Here is a 20578-nt window from a genome sequence, read left to right as displayed (position 1 = left end):
TCACTGCCAACAATGGTAGATTTTACCTACTTCCATACACTACCCTCATACATAGGGAAATATAAATCTATTGGATCACATCCTAGAATAAGTGACCTAATACTCTCAAATCAAGTACTATGACAAATATGTCCAAGGAATCAATGTGTATGACTCAGTTTAACCTTGACCATACGTATAATATTCCCCTATGTACTGACACAGTGATAGTAATTTGATTAACTCACAAAGAGGTTCACTATATTCCTGCAAAATCATGAATATTACCGAATAGTATTTGAATTTGAGAATAAGGAGCTATTACCTAATTCTAATTCAGAAGGCGCTTACCCTAATTCTGTTTTGACTGTGTGTATATACACATAAAAACATATATAGTCTAACACATCTCTTTAGGGTTTCCTTGTTTACCTCAATTGTGTCGCTGAAGCCTGCAATACATAATCTTTAATCAGTTGACCCTCACAACTTCCTTCTCCAAAGTAAAATCTAGTAGGTTCCCAAGTTCCTTTTATTCAGGACAGAGGCCGAAAACCCCCCAAAAAACCCTGCTTATCTTTACTGAGACAGAGCGAATAAAAGTGACTACATTTTTTTTAACATCTTTATTGGAGTATAATTGCTTTACAATGGTGTGTTAGTTTCTGCTATATAACAAAGTGAATCAGCTATATGTATACCTATGTCCCCATATCTCCTCCCTCTTGCATCTCCCTCCCACCCTCCCTATCCCACCCCTCTAGGTGGTCACAAAGCACTGAGCTGATCTCCCTGTGCTATGCGGCTGCTTCCCACTAGCTACCTATTTTACATTTGGTAGTGTATATATGTCAGTGCTAGTAACCACATTTTAATATACAGCCTAGATGAAGTTTGGGGATGAACTTTTCAAAAACTCTTTCAAGCCTGAGCACAAAGGGTCTTGACTGCTAAGGAGATTGTAACCTAGCCCCCAAATCTGTGATTTTCTTTGAATTTCTATTTTTACAGACTCTACCACACATACTTACTTAGCAGTTTGAACATAAGTGCCTTGTCAAAGTTTGTGTAGAATCATCTGGATCCAAAGTGATGATTTTATTCTAATTCAAGGGTTTTAATTTTCTTCTCTGATGACTGCTTTTGGTAAATTTTTTACATAATTGATTCTTTATTTCCTCAGGGTATCCCATTCCAGAAAGTTCTCAAAGTGCAGCATTTTGGAGTATAGAGACTTTTTACACAGAGGGGGTGGAGCCTGTCTTTTCAACAGGCCAACAAAGGTTAGTAATTTAGAAAGTGTAATTATTTCTCCAATTTTTTTACAATGGAATTATGCCAAATATCAGATACTTGGCTTGGAAAGCAGGTTTCTTTCCAATCAGATTAATATTTAGTTATAAAAGGCTTTATCACGTTAAAGATTAAGTCTCGTTTAAATGAATTACAAGACCATAGTTTTACTGCTCTGAAGCTCTGGTGTTTCAGTGCCAGCTGTACCTCCTCTTGGCCCTCTCCTCCAAAAAACAAACAGACAGTCCTTCAATTAAAATATCTTTGAAATGTTCTTGTTGGTGTCTTCATTTGCTGCTAAGAGATAGTGGGTTAGATTAAGATACGTTACTTTAGCCCATTTCTCTGACAAAAATTCTATTTCCCCTTGACATTTTCTCTAGGGGTATAACTAATTTCTAGGCTTTTCTTACTTTCTTTTCTTTTTTTGGCAGGGGGCGGTATGTGTGGTCCATTCTCCCAGATAGAAAGCATTACTAATATCAGCCAGCCAAAAAATGACCCAAAGTATTTATGGACCCCATAAATACAGGCATATATATATATACATATATGCCTGTATTTATGGACCCCATAAATACAGGCATATATATATATACATATATGTATATATATGTATATATATATATGAAGAGATATATATATCTTTACTTGGGAAGGTCCACATTGTCAATTGGCATTTCATTAAAATTTATATACACAATGTCATATTCTCTTATCAACAATTCCTTAATTCAAAAATTCTGAAAATTGGAAGTATATTTTATGAGTTTGCAGAAAACATAGTGGACGGTACAACTTATCCTGAACTGAAAATCTTTATTTATCCCTCATAGTGTAAGTATTCTTAAGTCTTTTACTGCACAAATGTTAATGTGTTTGATTATAGGGTGTATACCAGACCCCTCAGGGCTGTTATATAGAACAGGGTAAATGCATCATACTTTTCTAAAATCCAGCAAAGCCAGAATTCTTAAACTCACAGGCTATAGAGCTTTTGGATATGGGACTGTCGACCCATAACATGTTTAGAAACGAAGTTGCTTAACAGGCAAACGGACAGGATTGATGAGAATTAGCAGACGGCATAGACATTCTAACATTGCACATTTCATATTTCTTTTTAAGATACTCCATCATAAGTCAAATATAATCCATTGCTGTACAAAATGTTTAATAACTCTGCAAATTGAGAGAGCAGTGAAATCATGTTAGCCTTTTTAAAAAAACAATCAGTGTCTGATGTCGATAACTGTCAGAATAATTTATTCCTATCCCCATAACTAAGTGATACTGCTAAGTTAGGGATGATACTTTGATGCCCGACAGCTGTATAAAATCTCAGTAAGGCTGCAGAAAAAGAAACAGGAATTTTAAAGTGATCTTGCATCATGAAACTCAGCTCCCTGCTTTTCATGGCATCGAACTCAATGCAACAGAAATCTGAAAGCTTCAGAGTGTTTAAAATGGGTGCAGTGAGTAATAATGAATTAATGTGAGCTGTTGACATTTCTGAATTGCAAAGTACATGGCTAATTTTACCTGCCTTGCAGCTCACCAGCTAATTATAAGCATCATGCCTGAGGAAACAACACTGAGTTGTTTGAAAATACTAAGATCTCTAGTGTGTGTATAAGGATCCATCATTAGATTTCTGAAATTGCCTGTGAGTAGAAAGCAACTTATTCGGATTATGTGGAAACTAAATAAAAATACACATACATCTTCAATTTAAAAAATTAGTAAATATGGAATTTTTTTTTTTTTTTTTTTTTGTGGTACGCGGGCCTCTCACTGTTGTGGCCTCTCCCGTTGCGGAGCACAGGCTCTCGACGCGCAGGCTCAGCGGCCATGGCTCACAGGCCCAGCCGCTCCGCGGCATGTGGGATCTTCCCGGACCGGGGCACGAACCCGTGTCCCCTGCATCGGCAGGCGGACTCTCAACCACTGCGCCACCAGGGAAGCCCTGAAATTCTTTCTTTTTAAACAACATATATAGAAAACATTTTTAAAAGCTGCTATGGATTACAGTGGAATAATTTATATGTATGTGTGAAAGAACTGACTTTCTTCCAAGTGTTGTAGTCAGTGGATGTATGTATGCAGGTTTTATGTGTTATTTTCACATTATCTAAGTGCATCTTTTCTGTGCTCTGGGAACCTTCTCAACTGCCATGTTTGCCATATGGTTTGTGATAGTGACCTGTCTCAGGATGGAAGAAGAGTCCTAAGAATGAAATCGAACAGTGGGTTACATGGGAGTCCTGATACAAAGCACTACTCATGTTCCAGTCTGCCTTCCCCTTTTCCATTTTCTCCTCCCTGTTGATCAAAATATCACAGAGATGAGGACTGTTGATTTTAGTCTTTGGATTTTCCCATGGGGAAGTCCCACCCAAGTATCGTGGAAAACTTCCTTGCTCCTTATAGCAATTTTCCTTTCCTGGAAGTGGAAGGAGGATCAGATCTTTCTTTGGTGGACTCAGGGGAGGGCAGCTGTTCCTTGGGTGTGTGCTGCTGTCTGTCATATATATGGCTCTGAGCATTTGGGTTGGGATGTCCTTTTCTAATCTTCACCTGAGTATAGTAGATATACACAGAAAAATCTTGCCCCAGGTGATGGGAAATAGGAGTGTTTCTTATAAATAATCAGCTGCCTCAACAACTGGTCTGTAATAGTTTATTTGGCAAGCAAGTTCATAGCACCAGTAGGGTGGATTATTCTAGAAATTTGACTCTACCATTGCTCCCGGAATGATTGAGAAATTTCTATACATCTGTGCATATGTCTGCACATTTACTTAATATGATTCAGACGGTGCAGATTTCTTTTCACTGAGAATGATGGGCATGGATTTCCAGCAAAAGTTTTTTCCCCTAAGTTTATTTGCATTTACTTGATGGCATATATCAGATTTAGCTGTGAATGAAGCATTTTTATCTTCTTGACAGTTTTTATATCTTCTCAGCTGCCTGGTTATGTCAACAAATTAGGTATCTGTGAGTCTTATTAGTGTGCATTTTAGCTCCATTAGCAAATACGAAAGTGATCTATTCCTCTTGACAGCTTATTTCTCTGAAAAGTAACTCTAATGGTAGAGGTCATCTCTGGAGCCCACTACCAGAGAATCCTCCAAGAGATAATACCCCATTTAAAATATGTTTTTTTAGAAGTGTTATTAATAAATTAAGTGATTCTCACACAGACACATTTGTAAGATGCCATAACAACAGATCACAGAAGAATACCACGTGATAGCTGATTATAAGGCCATGTGTGTAGCCTGATTGGAGTGTTGATTTTCTGTGATGAATTAAAATGGTTTCCCTTTATCTTTCTAATCTCTTTCAGCTATTTGAGCCCACAGAATGTGGAAATGGATATGTGGAAGCTGGGGAGGAGTGTGATTGTGGAATCCATGTGGTAGGTATAAGAGATCTTTTCTACCTTCAGCACATCTACCCAGAGTGCAGAAGAATAGCGTTAGTGGGAAGTCTGCCCCATCATTCATTGTGGTCTTAGTGCCTTTATTCTGAGCTCTCTCATCAATGCTTAATCCTAGCTCAGACACGTTAGAATTAATCGTTGGCTCTGTCTGAAGAAACCTAATGGATTCCTCTAATCAAATTCGTATCTCTTAAAAATTCATAGCTCATATTCATCTCAGACAAGTTTTACTAACTCATGAAAATTCTTTCTGTGTTGTATATTAGTTTTGTCTTTGTAAAACTAGATTATTAAGAATACAACAGAGCTAACCTAGGGTTGGGTGCCTGCTAAAAAATAAGCTTACTTTTTGGTAGAGAAGCCCCTTCTTAGAAGATCGTACTTTGCTGAGAAGTATAGCTGGAAGGAATCTATCATTGCTTAAAGTGGTTCATTCTTTCCTAAAAGATTTGCTTACTATTATATACATCTCCTCACATGGATTAGGCATAAGTTACATGTGGAGAGCATGTTGAATGACCAGTGGGTAGGTTTCCTCACTTACTCACGTGAAGTGTTTTCTCTAGGAATGCTATGGATTGTGCTGTAAGAAATGCTCTCTCTCCAATGGGGCCCACTGCAGCGACGGGCCCTGCTGTAATAATACCTCATGTCTTGTGAGTTCTCTGACAGTTTCATCTTTCTTATCGTTGACATATTAGCCAAATATCTCAATGTGTACATTGAGTATTTGTACAACTTGTCACAGACTTGTTGATCGACACTGTACATATTAGCCTGGCGATTTTGCAGAATCAATAAATCTATCCAAATTCTGTGGGTTACAATGATTATCTTTACTATGATTCACTACCAACCATTCTATTCTCTGGTACCTCCCTAAGAAAATATATCTATAATCCTTCCAAAATAAACATTGAGAATTGCTCTACTATCATGAGTGAAAACCAAATTAAATAGTTGAATAGAAGAGGGACAATTCTTGTGGTCTTTTTCTAATAAGCCCTACTTATAACCTTTTTCTTTAAAACACATCCTAATTTATTTTAGACCCTGAGCAGAAAACCTAGTGCTCATGTTTTTACATTTGATATTTTAAATCACTTATAAAGGCAAGAAAGCTAGATAAGGAGGTAATATATGTATGTATGTATGTATGTTTATATGTGTATATGCACAACTTGTGTATGTGTGGACACACAGTTACTTCCATCTTTAGAGACCTCTGGTTAATTTTTTAAAAAAACGTTTTTAAAATTTTCCTTTTTCTCATCTATAAAATCTCTAATATCCTTTAAAACCATAAAAGTATATGATTTAATTTTATCCAACACCAAAGGGATTATGCATGTGGTAATCTAGGCGATTCTAGCTTAGTTTGTACTTGCTTATGTCCCCAACCAGATTATAATTGCTTGAAGATGATGGACTCTTTCCTTCATCTTTTACCCACCCACCACCCAGAGAAACAAAGTGCCTTGTATTCAGTAGGCATTCACTGGCATCACTGAAGGAAATTCATATGAATTAATTGAAATCTGCCTGTGTATATTTAGCTAAAGCAAGACTAATATCCAAGCTAGTTGGTAAATCAGCGCAGGTTGGGTGTGCATATCAGTCTTCAGAGAGATCCTAAATATTTATGTTTTAGTGTTCTGTTCTTTTGTCTTAAGCCACACCAGTGTTTCTTCTTTGCATAATTGTCATCGCAATGTTTCCCAAAAATAATACTCTGAGATAGTGGATTTTGAAATCTGAACATGTAATGCCTTGGTTAATGATTCATGTTTACTACACAGAGTAGTATTTGGGTATTATCTTTATCCTGGAACTATCTTGCTGATTCATAAAAAGAGTTTGGCGGTGGTTATGAAAGGATGTCATGATTGTTGGTGAATATAAGAATGTTAACTCTTTGAAATATTAATTAATACTGGTTCCTAATATTGAGTTTTGATTTGCAGTTTCAGCCGCGAGGGTATGAATGTCGGGATGCTGTGAATGGGTGTGATATTACCGAATACTGCACTGGAGACTCTGGCCAGGTATGGCAAACTGAGTTTTAGGTAATGCATCTTACTTGCAAATACATATTGTAAAGCTTTCAGTTTGGATTACGTGTGTGAATATGATTTGGTTCTTTTGTTTTTGTTTTGTTTTGCTCTGTTTTCTAGTAATTTCTAGCTCCTCCCATGCCTTTATTTTAGGAACGTTTATTGTGGTTTTTTGGACCTAAAAAATCTCTTTTCTTCCAAATTTCCCCTTCGTAATTAGTTCCCTTTATATTGCTTATATCCAACGAATTGATTTTTCTTTCCTGGTCCCCACATCTAAAACAGTACCCTCACACTGATAAAGCTATTTTCAAGCATTTTTAAGCCACAAAACCCTTTCTTTTTTTTCTTACATCTTTATTGGAGTATAATTGCTTTACAGTGGTGTGTTAGTTTCTGCTGTATAACAAAGTGAATCAGCTGTACGTGTACATATATCCCCATATCCCCTCCCTCTTGCATCTCCCTCCCACCCTCCCTATCCCACCCCTCTAGGTGGTCACAAAGCACCGAGCGGATCTCCCTGTGCTATGCGGCTGCTTCCCACTAGCTATCTGTTTTACATTTGGTAGTGTATATATGTCCATGCCACTCTCTCACTTCGTCCCAGCTTACCAACAAAATTTTGGATGGAAGCCCAATGTAGAAATCTGGGAAGAGTAGCACTGCTGTGGTTGAAATGGGATTGGGAGCAGAAGACTCCCTTCCTGAGCTCTGTCACCGTCTCGCTCCAGTTTTGAAGCCCTGGCTTCATGGCCCACACACTTTGGCATGATCTTCTTCACATTAAAATTATCACGTTATCATTAAGGTTGCCTTCCGGCATTCCTTCTTTAATTTTTAAACATTTATCTCGTGTTGTTTTATGTCTTTATTTGTCATTCAAATGATCATTTGTGGAGCCCCTGCTCTGTGACAAGCACTGCTGTGAATGCTGGGATATGGGAGGAATTGAAATAGAAAAGTCCTTGCTCTTATGGGGCTTGCATTCTGCTGGATGGAGAAAGGCAAATAAATGCAAAAAACCCCAGTGAGTACAGAAGCATGGCTTCTTCAAGAGGTGGAATGAAAGCAGGGATAGCTGGGGAATAGTGGAAACAAGTCAGAGAGGAAGTCGGGAATCAGGCAGGGAGGGGCTTGGTAAGAATTTTTGACCTCATTCTACCTTCATTTCTTTCTAACGTTATTTCAAGAGCATTTACCCATGCTGTGACACAGTTTTTATAGATATCCTCTTTACATTTGCATGAAAGTCTGCCATGTGGATTTACCAGTAACTTCTACATCCGGTGGTGGTAGATATTTAGATTGTTGGCAGTATTTCATTATTATGATTAATACGGTCGTGAATCTCTATGCATTTTTAAGAGTGTTTCTTGTTTGGAGTTAGCACCTTAGGACAAATTCTCAGGAGTGGAATTACCTATTGCCAGGTAGGGCTTCTGATAGAGTACAGTTAGAAGCCAAAATATCATTTTTGCTATTGCAAATAGCCAAGTTGAAAGCCATAGCTTAGTGTGAGGGCTAAATGGGCCTCTTTATAGATCCCAGACTCAGGCTATAGCAACATGTTATTGACAAAATTGGGCCTGGAATGACCTGTCGGTGCAGAGCCAGCCCTTGCCTTGTATGCCATGGAGGAGCAATAGAGAGAGAATGATTTATGTGAGTAGGCAGGAGAAGGATGGCAGGACCGGGCCAGAAGGCCAAGTTACTCTTCTCAAGTTTATCAAATCAGCCAGCCAACTAACCCAACCGTTCACTCTACCTGCCTGGAGAATCGAGTACAGGAGCAGAGAGTAACTGGAGTTACACTGAGTTCCCCTCCCTGGAAGGAAACGTGAGGAGGGGAAAACAAAGGTTCCTAATTAACCTTTTTGAAGGTTTCGATATGTATCATCTGAGGCTCGATTCAAGTGGATATGGTACAAAGGAATGGTACAGTGAACTCTATCCAGGCTGTTATTCTTCTGTGATTTTTATGCATATCTGTTTTTATATATAAATATGTAAATAGGTTTCTCTGCAATTTTTAAATAATATAGTGGCAGAATGTAAGAATTGTGGATTCAGTGTTTTATGACAAGTGTACTGACATTCTTGATATACCGTTTCGCTGAGTTATATTTTTAGTTTTGTAGAATAATGCTATTTTTATACCCATCATATATGGTTTTGGTTCTGTGTGTTCAGTTCTTTTAAAAGTATAGTTTTTTCATTTCAACCTTTAACTCTTGAATTGCCATAGACTTTACAATAAAGATATTTTTTTAAAGATGTGGGGAATGTGTTTTGTTAGTACTATGAAATATGTCATCAAAATGGGAGTATAGCACACTTCAAAATAAGTACATTTAAAGGCTATCGCACTGTGAAAGCCGGCCTCAACTGGACCTTCCTGCACAGCATAAAACTGGGGGCTCAAATGGCATTTAGAGACCGAATCCAGAGCTCTGCTCACAGGCAGAATAAAGTACACAGATTTATGGTCCCTCTGCTTTAAATATCTCCAGACAATGAGAGACATCCGTAATTTCCTTTGTTGAACATTTCAGTGATAGGCAAGTGACTTTTATTAGCCTAAACGAAGAATAGATTGATTAGAAATCTTCTTCCATGCAGCTGTGACAGTTTATAACAAGAGCTTTTTTTCTCTAATTAGTGACTCCTACTAGTTTTTTCCTCTTGAAACATCACAAAAGTCAAATATGAAAATTGTTTAGCCCCTGATGTACCTATTCTAGTAGCAACATTTCTTTTGCATTTTTGTCCGGCTTGGTTGTTTTCATCTCGGAGTAAGTGAATAATTAATGTTAGTTGATTAATAAGAAAATGATGGTGTTTTGAGTGGCTTTGGATGAAAGAGGCCCAGGGATCTCTGTTTCTGGGCAGTTGGTCCAGTAAACCAGCTTCTCATGCTGATAATTACATCTTCTGAAGAGTTACCATTAGGTTGAATGAAAGCTTGTATGAGAGTCAGTTGTTCTTTAGAAAGATGTAGAACCAAAGCATTTAATCTCGATGTGTTCCTTCCTAAGTTACTGCTTCTTCGCACTTCTAAATTAGTTCTGTTACCTTTCTGTAGTGACCATGACAAACACCTTGGTGTTGCAGAATAGAAGAACTTAATCGTATCTGTGTGGGTCATTTATTTATTTTCTCAGTCGCCAATAGTCATTGAGCACCGTCTCAATTATAATTGAGCCAGTTTTGTTCTAGGTGCTGGGGAGGCAGCAGGGACAGAAAATCCCTGCCTGCATGGTGCTCGCATTAGGATGCAGACAAAAGACAAGCAAATACGTAAAATACACGGATCCTCAGTTGGTGATACATGTTATGGAGAAGAAAAAAAATAGGGAACGGGGAACAGAGGATGCCAGCATGGGGAAGGAGGTTACGGTTTTGAAGAGCATGGTTAGAGAAGGCTTCTCTGAGATGCTGATAGTTGAGCAACGTCCTAAAAAAGGTGAGAGAGCAAGCCCGGCAGAAATCTGGGGGAAAGATTGGAGGAAGAGCAAGGACAAAGGCCGTGGGGTGGCAGCATGGCTGGTACATTCACGTCGAGTCAGAGAGTAGGAATGAGGTCAGAGAGATGAAGGTGAGGATGGGGCTGGCACAGGAGCAGATCATGATGAACTTGGAAGGCCAGTGAGTAGATGGGGAAGCCATCAACAGAGGAGCAACATGAGGTGGTTTAGGTTTTTCAAGGTACACTCTGGTGGCTCTATAGCCTATAAGGAGAGTAGAGTGGAAGCAGGGGAATCAGTTGGAGGCTGTTGCATCATCAGAGAGAAGAGAGATGGTGGTGAGAGATGGTGGTGGTGTGGACCCGGCATTAGCGGTGGAAATGGAGAAAAGTCAGATTGCAATTATACTTTAAAGGTAGAAGCTACCAAGATTTGTTCATGGAATAGAAGGAGAGTGTGAGAAAAAGACAGGAACATAGGATGACTCCATGGTTTTGGCCTTGAACAGTTGGAAGAGTGGGACTGTCATTTACTGAGAAGGTGAAAACTAAGGGAGGACCTCAGTGGGTATTGCTATGTTTCTTATTCACTTGCCACGCCCATGTATTTTTTTTTCCCTTTTTGTATTTGTTTTGAATGCTGTAGCAGAGCCTTGACTTAATTTTTTTAGCTCTCTTAAATGTGGTAAATGAGACACACAGAAAGTAAAAATTTTAATTTACTCAGGGTAATGTTGGGGGAAAATGAAATTTTCCTTATTTTTCCTTATAAAAAATGATTTGATAAATAGACCTGGAAAAAGAAAGAACTGTCACATCATGATTGCTCTAGTAACAAATCTGTAGTTCAACAGGTCAGAAATGTAATGGAGATACAGCACTTATATTGAGTTGAAGGGCAGTGTATTTCTTCTTTCTCAGTAATGTGGCCTTGAGGTGAGCGTCATGGGTGTCACATGCAAATTTGACATTTTCACAGGGCTGAGCGAAGTCTTGTAAATTAGCTCCTGAACGTGTCCACTCCTGCATAACAGGCTGATTTGTTCCCTTCATTATCCATTTTAATCCCTTCTACTTTTAACTCCACAGGCAAGTGAACGTAAATTATTATTTTAGCCCATCTCATGGAAAACGGAGAAACATAAAAAGCACCCACTGTATGGACCTAATTGATTGATTCATTTTTACCAATAATTGCAGAATAAATTTGGATGACCTACTCAAAGAGTTACTCATGTTTTCCTAATTATAGAGTCACCATGCTTGCATTTTTAAAATACTTATCATAACTTTTACTGATATGAATGTAGCACACAATTCACAATAATAAAATCACGCTTACTTTTTTTTGCATTTTAATATATTGTACACATAATCTGAATATACTTCACATGCTGAGTGTTAACTAAAAAGGTTATATTTTTCAGTGCCCACCAAATCTTCATAAGCAAGATGGATATGCATGCAATCAAAATCAGGTATGCTGGGCTGTAGGTTTTAAATGGGATTTTATAAAAAGATTAGATTTCAAGGTGTTTTTTTTTGATAAATGTAATTTTGATAGGGAATTGCAATTCAAACAACAGTAAATTATTGCAGTGGTCTTCTAATTCAGAGTTGCTTTATGTCGTATAAAATACAAACATGTTATATTTATCTCTGGGTACAAACTGTCCAGATTGAGGGTGAGGAAAAAAATGTAATGGCTGAAGAATTAGAAGCCTAATTTATTGAGTTGTGACTATCTTTTAATCATTTCAGCCTGTCTCTGATGGAAAAATATGGTAATCTGTTGTAATGTGGGTTTTTTTTTCCCTGAAGCTATGTTATATCCTAACCATTCACATGCAAAAAAAGCTAAAAATCATATTGGTATCACCCAAAGAAATGTCTCAATTTTTTTCTCATAAAATTAAAAAATTTAGACAGTTAGTTGGATTTGAAGAGCTGTACTATGAGGTATGTTTTGTGTTTTAAATTTTAACTGTCATTCTTATGCTTCTCTTAAGATGTTTATGGTTTTTATTTTCACTGTGAAAGTATTAGGGTACCGAATGAAAAAGAAAACAAGTTTGTCTGAAACAATGAAAAGGAGACCTTGCAGTGAGAGTTTTGGGGAAAATGGAACTGGCTGCATGTGCCTCATAACATATGTTCTGTCCTCAGGGCCGCTGCTACAACGGGGAGTGCAAGACACGGGATAACCAGTGTCAGTACATCTGGGGAACAAGTAGGTCATGTTTCCTGCTTGCTGGTCACACACAGGTTTCTCTTAATATTCTTCACTGCCAGTCTTGCTGAAAGAGATATACAGCTTGGGGTGATTAAAAAACAAACAAACAAACAACTAGAAAAGGCTGAAGAGAATGGTGAATCTTAGTCACAAAACCACAGCAAACAACTGCTAATGTTGGGGACTTGTCACCTGAACCAAAAAGTGCCAATCAGTGATTGTGGCTGTGACAGAAGGGATGCTACACCCACCTGCAAAGACTGGGTTGAGTGCAGTGGTCATGCTTATTATCCAGCCACTGGCTGATTTTCTTTGTACCTTGGATTTAACATTCACCCCCTCAAGTTAGCTTTCTGTTCTTTTACCCTAGGATAGAACCAGACTTTTGTTGTTGTTTTTTTAAATTCTATAATTGATTATCTCAGTTTGAAGTGAAGAAACACAAGTACTTTTTGAGATGCAGACAGATAGAGATTCGGGTACATGGTCGCGCTTCTCAGTACATTCCCTACATGTCAGTACACATATTCTCTTCCTGACATTTGTAGTGCCTCGCCAGTGAACTTCAGTTCATGAGGGCCAGGCCGGAAGAGAGAGAAATGGCTCTGCCTTGCTGGCAGAGGCTGGGTCACCCACCAGGAAAAGAAAGCATGCAAAAGGAGACTAGGACCCATGCACAAGTGATTTCAGTGTTTGGCAAATGTCATTTAACTGAAAGATTTACTTTCAGTGCTTCAGTTTTGACAAGGGAAAGATAATAGAGGCATTTTTGTCTTTTAAAAAGGTTTAAATATCAAAATCCATGTGCCAATGTAAAATCTCAATGAGCTCAGACTTTATAATGCCTACTGATATTAATAGAAAGCAGGATTAGGAATGATATTAGTTTTCTCTGTGTCACTTCACTACTTCCTGCTGATGATTAATCCTACCTCCCACCCTCAAGCCCACCACCAAGAATTGGGAATAACTTTGTCTCCCAAGTTAAAAAGAATGGTGTGTTGGAGCTGTCCTTAGCTTATAAGAGCCATTGGTTAAATTTTCAGGAATTTTAGAAGCCAGTTGACATCATAGTCTTAGTTTGAAATTAGCCATGTATTACACTGGAAATTTACACTATGGAAATTGGCAAGTGCTACAAATTAGGAATTTTTTTCCTTTTTCTGAAACATCAGTCATTAAAATATTTACTGGCACCCTCCCAGTTATGGATAGCAAAGAGAACTAAAATTAATTCTCTTTTCTTGCTCATCTCCAAAAGAGGCTTCGGGGTCTGACAAATTCTGTTATGAAAAGCTGAATACAGAAGGCACAGAGAAAGGCAACTGCGGGAAGGATGGAGACCGATGGATCCAGTGCAGTAAACAGTGAGTGGTCAGCTCTGGGAGTGTAGTGAGTGGACTTGGAAACCCTGGTCCAAATGTAAAATGAGCACAAAATAAATGTTACTGATTTTTTAATAAATATTGGACTACTTAAAATTTTAAAGTATGGATTTTAAAAATACGTTAGTATAGCTAGAGGCAAATGGCTATGAACTAAACTATTTCTGTGGTACAGACTCACACCACTTCTGTAAAATTCAGAAAAGTTCTTGCATGCTGTATTTTACTTGAAGCTTGTTTTGAAGAGATACTTTGCCAAGGCATTTTAAGTTAATAGTGGGTTTTAATGCTCTACTTTTGCTAGCAGAAAAGGCCTATGAATGTACTAGTATACATGGAATTCTACAAGCAAAAGATATAGCCTGTATATATAATTTGAGGGACCATTTAAAGTGAAGTAATATATATACTTAATTATTTCTCGAATGTAACACCATTTGATTTAATTAAACATCTAATGTCTGTATTAGAGTTTTGTTTTCCCTTCTAAAAAGTAGCTAGTCAGTGCATATTGGAGGCATCTTTACTCAGGAAGTGAGATACTTTCAGAGCACGTTGGTAGTATTTTCCCTTGATTTGGTGAGGAAAGTTAAACTTGTGATTTAATAGTTTATTAAGGTTAACTCAATGACTTGGATCTATGGGACCACTAAGTGATACACCAAAGCTCCTCCGTTCTCCTTCCATAACAGTGAGGATTCTTCTCCCATTTTGAAGCAGAGCGAGGATTTAAGGGAAGTTTTATTTCTCTAGTTAATGGTCTCTAACGTACTTTAGGAAACTTTGCCATTCTATGTAGTCTTTGATGGTAGATGAGGCCTACCTTTAAATTTAAAGTTAAACCAAAATAACAGAACAGAACTTCCCATCTGATGTCTCATGAGTGAGTTATAGATGTTCTGATCTGTTCAGTCCTCGAGGTGCCAGGGAGGAAATGGGGACTAAAATAGTCAAAATCCATGGGGTTGGACACCTCTGGATTTGATTAGCTTCATTCATTAAATCAGTGTCATAGACAAATCTGATCATTTCTCTGTGCCTCTGTGAATTCAAAAAGTTGGGAGGCATTGTATCAGATCATTGTAGAAGATAACTTTTGAATACTTGGCAGTAGAATAGCCAACCACCAATGAGTTAAAGAAAATAAATGCATGTTTTCTTAAACTTTAAAAAACTGGGAAATATAACATAGAAAAGTGATTAATATACAAATATACATTTTGCCAAATAAATGTGAAGTGAACTCTCATGTAACCCCTATGTGGATCAATAAGTAGAACATTCCAGAAATGTATCCTTCCTCCTCACAGTGCCTATGTCTCTCTGCTGGAGGTATTGTCATCCTGACTTTTCGGGCAATTGCTTTCTTTCTTTTCTTTAGAGATTTACTGCCCAAGTTTTCAGCCCTAAACAGTATATTTTGCCTAAAGTTTCAGTAACTTTATATAAAAGGAATCATATCTCAGGTATTATTTTGTATTTTGCTTAAGTTCATTATTTTAAGAGTTTTCCATGGTATGTGTAGCTATTGGTTCATATTTATTGTTCATTTGTTTCATTTTCATTCATATTTATATACCTTGATTTGTTTCTCCATTCTATGTTGACAGACATTTAGATTGTTTCCATGTTTTGGCTATTAGGAACCATGCTGCTGTGAACATTCCGATACATGTAACTTAGCACACATTTGCACATACTTTTCTAAGGCCTTTCCTGGAAGAAAAAATGCTAAGTCATAGGGGATGTATATTTTCAGTGCTACCAGATGATGTGACACTCTTTTCTAAAATGGTTGTACTAGTAAACCCTACCATCGAGAATTTGTATATGAGAATTTTGTTGTACTTCATTCTCACCAATACTTGGTATTATCAGACATTTTACTTTTATGTATTCTGCTGGGCGTGAACTGCTTTATTATTGTGGTTTTAATTTGTATTTTCCTGATTACAAATGGAAGTTAGTACATTTCCATGCATTTCTTGGACATGGATGTCCTTTTTTGTGATGTGCCACTTTAATTCTTTGCACATTTTTTAAGGAGTTCATTGTTTACTTCGCTGGAGGTAGGTGCCCTCATGGTGGGTGAGTCGTTTAACAATGTCGCCTAGGACCCAGATGATTTCTGCCCCTCTTCTTTGTAATGCTTAGCATGTTCAATTTGTGTCTTTACATTTGTGAATTCACGATTGCAAGGCAAATGCAAAGGCTCCACACTCAAAGGCAGGAAGCAGAGGTAGGAGCAAAAGGTCTTCTCCCTGTCAGGCTCTAACCTTTCATCCAGAGCACAGAATTCTCCCCAGCAATCCCTAGCTGCCTTTTCCTCACATCTCAACACCTAGGGGCCGCTCTTACCTCCAGGAGGTGGGAAGGAGGGATGGCTAGGAAAGTGGGTGTAGCAAATGGGGGTGCCATGATGAACTCAGACACCAGTCATGAGCCATCTTTCAGGGCTGGGCCCTTTGCTACCCCAAAGAAACTGTGATCCTGTTAGCAAGGAAGGAGGGAGTCTTCGCCAACCAACAATATCTGAACAAATGCTTTTATTTAGAAGAAAAGGGAATATTTCCCATTTAAAAATATTTATAGACTGAATAGTTTCGATTTTTTCAGTTTGATTCCTCCTGTCTTGTTCTTCTTTTTTTTTTAAAAAAAAAATATGTTCAGCGATGTGTTCTGTGGATTTTTACTCTGTACCAATCTTACTCGAGCTCCACGTATTGGTCAACTTCAGGGTGAGATCATCCCAACTTCCTTCTACCACCAAGGCCGGGTGATTGACTGCAGGTAACACATTAAATGTTGGAAAACCTAATGAATCGCGAGAATTACAAATTTAGAAAAATCAAGGGAAATGGTAACTTAGATTTTATTATCACCGTGCATGTTGAAAGTCATTTAAAAAACAAAGTTATATACTGATTTGCAAATTATATTTGCTTAAAAATTATACCAGTTATTAGTAGGGAGACATTCCTTGTAATTATAATCTTAAAAGTAGAATTTTATGGTATTCATGTTGACACATGATTGAAGTTTTGAGCATTGAAATATGTCACTCTCTGAACACTGTGTGTTTTATTTTTTGTGACAAAAAATAAAGAATTTAAGCTATACTCTATGTAGCATGTGTCTGGTTTAGAAGATGGCTTAATTAATGCCTAATCACATATAGAAAATATACACTAAAATATTATTTATAGCTGTAGTCAGACATTTGATGTCCAGTTATCTGTGAGTACAAGGCACAGAAGATATGAGGCTTATTTCTGAACACTGGGAGTCATATTATATTTTAAATAAATATTGTTCCCGTTAAAGTAGTCGTAATTCTAAGATGCTATGCCCTCATTCAGATGATAAATGTCGTTGCCCAAAAGACTTTTGGGATTTCCCCCTACAGAATTGCCTTCAGGGTCTGCAATGTTTATCCCTAGTATTCCCCAAATAGCAAACCTTCATCTTATATGAGTGAATGAAAGATTTGGAAACATCCCAAAGTAATTTTGAATAGAATTTAGTAAATTGATTGGGTAACCAAATTGGATATTGCTGTCTTGGTCAAATGGTTGCTGATTTTCTGTCTTTTAAATGGCTCTAAAGGCTATTCTAACAGTGTCATAGACAATAAGATTCTTCCTGGAATAAATTTGTAGTCCTCAGATCTAGTTCCTTTGATGCACAGAAGCTTCCTTTGAATGTGTAAATTTTTGCATGTCTTTAGATACAACAACCTTGTTAAATTATATTGTTTTATTCTAAACTAGCATCTTTTAAAAATATTCAGCAAGGTACTTAATTAGTAATTATAACATTGATTATTATTCAAATTCAAGCTGTCCTTTGTTTTGAGATTTTAGAATTATATGTATCAATAGAGAGGAACCGGCTTATTTTTTTCAATCATGAATAGTCCAATCCTCTAAAGTAATAATTTAAAAAATATTTTCATTTGCTATTTATGCTCAACATCTGCCTTTTTGCATCGTGAGACAGCTGAAAGTCTTGAAGAGCTAATGATAAGATTGCTCGTCTTGTTCGTATGCACACCTCTCCCCTAGTTTTAATGTTGGTCTTGAAAACAAGGGAAGATTTAGAACACACTTTGTGCAGATGACATTTTTTTTGTTCTGATGAACTGCAGTGTAATAATGATAGTGAAAGACGGTTTCTTTTATTTAGGGGAGGTGGGGAGAGGGGGAAAGGAAGAGAAAAGTAGAGAAATGCTAGAAGAAATCCATGTCCTCTGACAGCCTCTTCAGTTTCCTAAAGAGCAAACCTCATTCATGCTGATGTTGTATTTCTAAGTCTGGTGCTAATGGTTGTATGGCTATTCTTCTCTTTTTAGTGGTGCTCATGTGGTTTTAGATGATGATACAGATGTGGGCTATGTAGAAGATGGAACGCCATGTGGCCCATCTATGATGTGTTTAGATCGGAAGTGCCTACAGATTCAGGCCCTGAATATGAGCAGCTGCCCTCTCGATTCCAAGGGTAAAGTCTGTTCCGGCCATGGGGTAAGTAGGCATCAGTGTCCAGCCCAAACCTGAAGTTGGAGGATACCAAACATTGTCTGGCATCCTCCAGCTTCACAGTGGTTGGACTTCCAGTTCAGCCATTCTCCTTCCATGACTGTTGTTAATATCTATGCACTGACTATGATTATTTCCTTAGTATCCTTATCTGCTAAGAATAACTCCTATATGTGTTGATATGGTTTTATTTTTGTTGTTTCTTTTACCACTGGCTATTTGTAGTCACTGCAGTCTCTAGAGATAGCTTGGCATCCAAGGGGTTGGAAGAAAATTGATGTGGTTCCTAAGGAAACTGTAGACCCCATGTGACTGCTTTGTACCATTCACAATAATTTACACCCTCTCAGTAACTGCCTTCCGGCTACTCAACATGCATACTGAGTATCTATGTGTGAAAGATCACACTAGACTAGAGGTTGGATCACAGCTATAATTCACGTGTTTAAAGTTGTACGGTTATGCTTGGACCATTGGCAGCCAAAGAGAAGATGGACTCTCTACTCACAACTGCATGTAGCTTTAATTCTATGCACAAAGTGTTTGGGCAGATGCTTCCTGGCAAACCGAGGTTTAATACTTAAAAGCACATTTTAATAATTATTTAACTTGGGTTTAGTAAAAGAAAAGTAGTTCAGAATTTAAGCAGCCTTCTGAAATGGAAAAAACAGACATGAAGAAACTCAGCGTGATCATCTCAAAGGAAGATGCTGCAATGAAGGTAAAAATAATCCAAAATATAGATAGCTAAACAGGTGATATGTCATAGAACAAGGTAGAAAGACATAAGAAGCTTATGCCCAATGACTATGATTTCGTGTTTGGTTGAAATCATAGGCTCACTGAGAGGCAGTACAGCCTAGTGATCAAGAGCATGGATTTTGTGGCTAGAAAGAATCCTGGGTTTGAATCCTGGCTCTGCTTCTTTCTATCCCAGTGACTTTGGGCAAGTCACTCAACCTCTCTCAGCCATCAGGGTGCTAGTGTGAGTATTAAATGAGATGCTATACACAAAGCACTGAGCATAAGTACCCAGCACATAGTAAATGTAGTAAATATTCAATAATTGCTACAGTAAAGTAAAAGCACTGGGCAGACCTCTCAGTTATTCAGTTATTGTTCTGAAAGCATAAAATTTATTGCTTTAAAAAGGCCCATGAGTCTCTACGACCCCCCCCACTTTTTTATCTTGTTAAAAAAAGGGTTAAATTCAGCCTGTTAATCATAATCATGGTGTTATGTCATTTCAGATTAAAAAGCTCTTATTCCAATAAGCCTAAATTCGATTTTATCATCTCTAAATAATCTATCTGCGAATGTATTTCACAGGCAGATGAGGATTTAACCTACTCTGTCTCTAGTTTGTGGATGGTTATTTATTTCATCTAAATTACACATCCGTTCCAGCATGCTGCTTGGTCCCCAGAGGAAGAGAAAGGGACAGAGATCGCTCTAGGATGGTCTTCAGCCTGGCTGACTGAGAGAGGAGTGATACCGCGGGCAGGCAGGGAAGGTGGGAGGGTGTGTGTTTGGCTGGCCGAGTGCCACCTAATGACTTTTGTGTTGAGCGTGGTGAGATAATGCAGTGCATTGGTGATTTATGCCTCCAGGTATTTAATCTCTGGCAATGCCTTTTAAACCCAGTATCGCTTAATTTCTTGAATTAAGCATATATGTTTCTACATTGTCAGACATTTGTGTACTTAAATAATATCAACACGAGTAATTAACATTTAATTTAAAAACTTCTTCCTTTTATTCTTGATTTTTCTATAATTAACTGAAAAAAACCATCATCCAACTATTGGATCTATACATTGTTTCCCCTTGTCTAGTATTCAAAACCATGGGAAATTTTTTTAAATTCCCAATGGGTTTTAAAGCCTCTGCCTTGTTCCATGTCCCTTTTACATTTATCACCATTATTCCACCAAGTGCAGTGAAAATGGCGCATCTCTGTTCTTTGTTCTTCACAGGTGTGCAGTAATGAAGCCACCTGCATCTGTGATTTCACCTGGGCAGGGACAGACTGCAGTATCCGGGATCCAGTTAGGAGCCTGCACCCCCCGAAGGACGAAGGACCCAAGGGTTTGTGTGATTTCGGTTTCAGTTCCTTGCACACTGAATTCATTGGTACTCTTCCAGTGGCGCCAATATAACAACTTCATAGATTTGACAGGAGACA

At 37.8% G+C, this 20578-nt stretch overlaps 1 protein-coding gene across 1 annotated transcript in view; it reads left to right on the top strand.

Moving 5' to 3' along the window:
- Positions 1–20578, top strand: part of ADAM23 (ADAM metallopeptidase domain 23) — a 171844-nt gene that overhangs the window by 130496 nt on the left and 20770 nt on the right. The window contains exons 15-24 of the mRNA XM_032637474.1: positions 1163–1262; positions 4625–4696; positions 5287–5376; positions 6685–6765; positions 11668–11718; positions 12407–12470; positions 13735–13840; positions 16529–16648; positions 18210–18378; positions 20370–20481. Of these exons, the coding sequence (XP_032493365.1) occupies positions 1163–1262; positions 4625–4696; positions 5287–5376; positions 6685–6765; positions 11668–11718; positions 12407–12470; positions 13735–13840; positions 16529–16648; positions 18210–18378; positions 20370–20481 (965 nt within the window). The remainder of the gene's footprint in view (positions 1–1162; positions 1263–4624; positions 4697–5286; positions 5377–6684; positions 6766–11667; positions 11719–12406; positions 12471–13734; positions 13841–16528; positions 16649–18209; positions 18379–20369; positions 20482–20578) is intronic.

This window comes from Phocoena sinus, chromosome 7, assembly GCF_008692025.1.
Source record: "Phocoena sinus isolate mPhoSin1 chromosome 7, mPhoSin1.pri, whole genome shotgun sequence".
Classification (NCBI taxonomy): Eukaryota; Metazoa; Chordata; class Mammalia; order Artiodactyla; family Phocoenidae; genus Phocoena; species Phocoena sinus.
The sequence above is the reverse complement of the archived record's forward strand: the minus strand, read 5'-3'. Positions and strand labels throughout refer to the sequence as shown.